The 4,183-nt window shown below is 63.6% G+C and overlaps 1 protein-coding gene across 1 annotated transcript; it reads right to left on the bottom strand.

Moving 5' to 3' along the window:
* Nucleotides 1-2,015: 2,015 nt before the first annotated feature.
* Nucleotides 2,016-3,057, bottom strand: TMEM89 (transmembrane protein 89). The gene is made up of 2 exons (XM_036333852.1): nucleotides 2,678-3,057; nucleotides 2,016-2,300 (listed from the first exon to the last, which is right to left on the bottom strand). Exons 1-2 carry the CDS (start codon nucleotides 2,969-2,971, stop codon nucleotides 2,115-2,117), a joined length of 480 nt encoding a protein of 159 aa, XP_036189745.1. The 5' UTR covers nucleotides 2,972-3,057; the 3' UTR covers nucleotides 2,016-2,114.
* Nucleotides 3,058-4,183: the final 1,126 nt, after the last annotated feature.

The following is a 4,183-nucleotide window of genomic DNA, read 5'->3' as shown; positions in this document are numbered from 1 at the left end:
TTCGATTCCGGTTGGGGGCATGTGCCTGGGTTGCGGGCACATCCCCAGTGGGAGATGTGCGGGAGGCAGCTGATCGATGTTTCTCTCTCATCGATGTTTCTGGCTCTCTGTCTCTCTCCCTTCCTCTCTGTAAAAAATCAATAAAATATTTAAAAAAAAAAAAGAAACATTGACATGCAATTGAGCCTGCAACCTGGGCATGTGCATGGGATGGGCGATACCAACCAACTGAGCCACACCAGCCGGGGCTTAGGGTCTTTAATCCTAGTTCTGCCTATAAAGTTCTTTTTGCCAAGAATTGTATCATATGTGCTGACCCCCCGGGTACCTTGAGGGGCTATGATTCTGGCTGCCACCCCTCCCTGCCCCCACCTGCCCCCCAGAGCCCCTCCTGTCTCCTAAAGTCCTGACCACCCTATGGTCCCCGACCAGGCCCTCAAGTGCTGCTCTTTCCGACAGGAGCACTCCTCCTCATCGCCGATTCAGGGCCAGCCGCCTCTGCAGAGTAATTTTGCCTTTTTGAGTCTGTCCCACCACTATCGCCACCCTCCCGTTTGTGGCTGGGCGAGGAGGGGCCCGCAGTGTTCTGCACATCAGCCAGCAGGCTGGCACGCAGTAGGTGCGCGGTAAACCTCGCGGAGTGTAGACGTGGACCTAACAGCAGGCTGATGACGCGCTCAGCCTCCAGTGCCCTTTACGTACGCCCCGGCCTGTGAAGAACCCCCAGGAGTGCGTCCGTAGGATCAAGTCATTTTTGAAAACGCACGAAATTAAGAGAGTCCAACCGCACCCAGTCAGGCCCTCTGTCCTCTCCCACTGGGACACCCCTCCACCCTGCTTCCCCTTGTGCAGGTGACACTGGAGGGGCTGTGACATTTGGGGGTGCAGCCAAGAGGAAGGTGAATGGGGAACTGTCGCTGGTTGGGTTCTCTGGGAAGCGCACTCTAAGGGGGAGCTGAGGATGTTTCTGGGGAGTGCTTGGGCATCGGGGAGTCCCGCTGTGATGAGGCTCTGGGCGGCTGGGGGGCAGCACGTCTACCACAGGGAGGCACTGGTTTGGGTTTAGAGGAACATGATGTTTGCTCCGTGCCTGTGTCTCAGCTCATTGTCCCTGCCTGTCCCGGGGATGGCCTCTAGGCCCCCCCCTGGGCCCAGGACGGAGGCCAAGGTCCTCCATTTAGAACCTGCCCCAGCGCCCAAGGCTAGGAACTGTGGGCCGAGGAGGAGTCTGTGGACAATTATTCCAGCTCACACAGCGTCTCTTATGAGAAGCGTTGCTGGAAGTTTCTCCGATTTGCCAACAGCCCAGGCCATGGGTGTGACCGCACCCACAGCACGCGGGGAGAGGCGTTTCCTAACACCAGTAACCGAGACCCAGACCTCACGCGGCGTTAGGACGGCGCCGCCCTCCGCCTCCGTGTGGAAACCCTCCTGCAGAGGCCAGCAGAGCGAGCAGCGGACGGGGGGCGGGGGGCGTTACAGAAACGTCGGGGGACCCAGACGTGCTCTGGTCCTGGGCCTCGCGCTGCAGTTTCACCGACGCTGTAACGTTTGTCGTTTCTTTCCTCGTCCTCCCGGCGCACTTGCTTCTAGTTTTGAATTCGTAACGCCATGCTGTTTCTAAAACAGAGACCCTAAGAGTGCACAGGCTCGGTGGCCGCATGCCGGGCTGCCTGCGGCAGGAGGGAGCGAGGAAGGGGTGAGGGTCCCCTTGGGCCCCTCAGGTGCCAGAGCACAGGTTGGAGACACCACCGAGGGGGAGGCAGCCGGGGCTCCCCTCCCCTCCCGCCCCAGCTCAGGCCCGAAGCCGAAGCCCCACTAGCAGCCCTGGCTGGTCATCACCTCTGGGCCTCCCTCCCTGGACCACCCAAGTCTGACCCGATGGTCAAGTCTCCTCCCCCCCCCCTGGGCGCCTCCGGGGAGCCCCAGAATAGCAGCTGTATTTCTGGGTGACACCCTTAGGGAGGCGGGGTCAGTGGGGGGGGGCAGTGGAGCAGTGAGTCAGCTGCTGGTTCAACACATAGGAGGGGACCAGGGAGACAGACACACAGTCCCAGCCGGGCCCAGCGCCTCGGCCCCCCTCCCCCCCAGGGCCCACCACGGAGGCGTGTTCATCACCCACACGGGGTGGGAGTGCCCTTTATTGGCCGGGGCTGCTGCGCGGCCAGATGCTGCAGGTGGCCCTGGATTTGGGCCAGGAGGGCGTCCAACATGTGCAGGACCGTGACCAGAAGGGCATGGTCGGAGATGGGGGTCCGCCGCTTACCGAGTCCAGGGGTGTGAGCGGGCACCTGCAGGAGCTGAGTAGGACCGAGAGGCAGCGTGAGAGCAGAGGGGTGGACAGGGGCGCGACGCGGGGCCCCCATGGGGCTGGGGCGATGGGCTGGTGAGGGGGGAGCTGGGTGATGGAGGGTCTGTGGGCGGGAGTGGCCATGGGGCCCCTGGGGGCTGGATGAGGACTAGGCATTGAAAAGAGACGGAGGGGCAGGGTCCTGGCTCTGGGGCACGGTCAGGGATCAATGGGTGTGGACATATGTACGGACCGTGGGGTGTAGGGGGGCAGCAGGGGCCCCGCAGATGTGGGCAGGAGGCTGGTGGGCGGCGGGGCGGGTGGAGGGAGGACGGGTTCACTGGGTGTCGGTCCAGGGAGGAGGCTGGGGGACCAGCAGGCTCTCACCTCGCTCCTGGCGCCCTGCGGGCACCGCCGCTGCAGCACCTTTCGGCCCACCATCAGCATCATGGCGCTGGTGAGCATGACCCCCGTCACCGAGTAGATGGGGTTCATCCCCAGGCCCAGCCATTGGCCGGGACAGCCCAGGCTGACCCCGCAGCCGTCCAGGCTGCTTGGCTGGCACCCCCAGGGCTGCAAGTCCAGCCCCACCTGGTACCACAGGGGCCGAGACCAGGCCTGGGAGGGAGCAGACATGGCCAGGAGGAGGAGCAAGAGCAGGAAGGCCGGCGTGTACTGCATGGCGACAGCGAGTGCCAGCGGAACCCAACCCGGAACCCGGGGCCTGGGCGCCTGGCGACGGGCCAAACACCCCTCCCCCGCGCAGGCCTGGGGAGGCAGCGGGTTCCAGTGGGGGCTGGGGGCGGGGCAGTGCCAGGCCGGGAGGGGGCGGGCGGTGGGCCTGGGGCCCAGGACGGAGGGACGGGCTCCTTTGCCCTCCCTGCTCCACACCTCACACTCACCCCCTAAAACTCTAAGGCTGCCCCGCCTGCCCCGCCTGCAGCAGCGGAGTGAGTGCTCAAGGGTGGGGCCTGTGGGCGGGGGGGGGGGGGGGGGGGGGGGCGCTCAGTGTTTGAGCTTCGACCTATGAACCAAGAGGTCAGGGTTCAGTTCCTGGTTGGGGCACACGCCCAGGTTTCAGACTCCATCTCCAGTGTGCGGTGCGCAGGTGGCAGCTGATTGGTGATTCCCCCTCATCACTGATGTTCCTCTCTCTCCCTCTCTGGAATCAATAAACATATTTAAAAAGACAGACGTGGCCCCTCCCTCAGAGTAAGGCCCAAGCCCCCCCAGGTCTGAGTGCTCCGCCCCCCCTCCCACCCCCGCTCCTGAGCGCACTGCCCTTCACTCCTCGAGGGCAGCTGGTTCCCGTTCACATGTGACCTGTCAGACCTCCCTGGCCGTCCGGGCAGCAGGCACTCTGCCCTCCGGTGACCCTTTACTTCCTTCCCAGCGTTTCTGTGGAGCCTCGAGCTCCCCCGCAGGCCTGCCTTTCACGGGGCATGTAAGCTCCACTCGGCCAATATTTACCAGGCACTGCCATGCGCCAGGCAGTCCCGGAGCCAGGACGCGGCTGGCAGAGCAGACAGACAGCCCACGTCCTGGGCCTGGGGGAGCGGGAAGCAGAGCTGGTCAAGGTGACTCAGCGGCTGGGACGGGGCCCAGCTGCAAGCACTTCGGGCATTTCCTGTCTCCGTGAGTAACCAGGAGGCACCCAGGAGCGGGTGCTGGAACGTCCCCCACCGAGGCCCAGGGCTCCAGGGCCTCCCACCCCCAATTGAGCGTCGCTGGCAGAAAGCCTACTGCTGCCCACCGGCCATAAGCCCAGATGGCGGCGTTTTATTTTATTTTAACTGCTTTTATTGGTCTCAGAGAGGAAGGGAGAGGGAGAGAAAGAGAGAAACATCAATGATGAGACAATCATGTATCGGCTGCCTCCTGCACGCCCCCTAC

The sequence above is a fragment of the Myotis myotis genome, unplaced genomic scaffold, assembly GCF_014108235.1.
Source record: "Myotis myotis isolate mMyoMyo1 unplaced genomic scaffold, mMyoMyo1.p scaffold_m19_p_13, whole genome shotgun sequence".
Lineage (NCBI taxonomy): Eukaryota > Metazoa > Chordata > Mammalia > Chiroptera > Vespertilionidae > Myotis > Myotis myotis.
The sequence above is the reverse complement of the archived record's forward strand: the minus strand, read 5'-3'. Positions and strand labels throughout refer to the sequence as shown.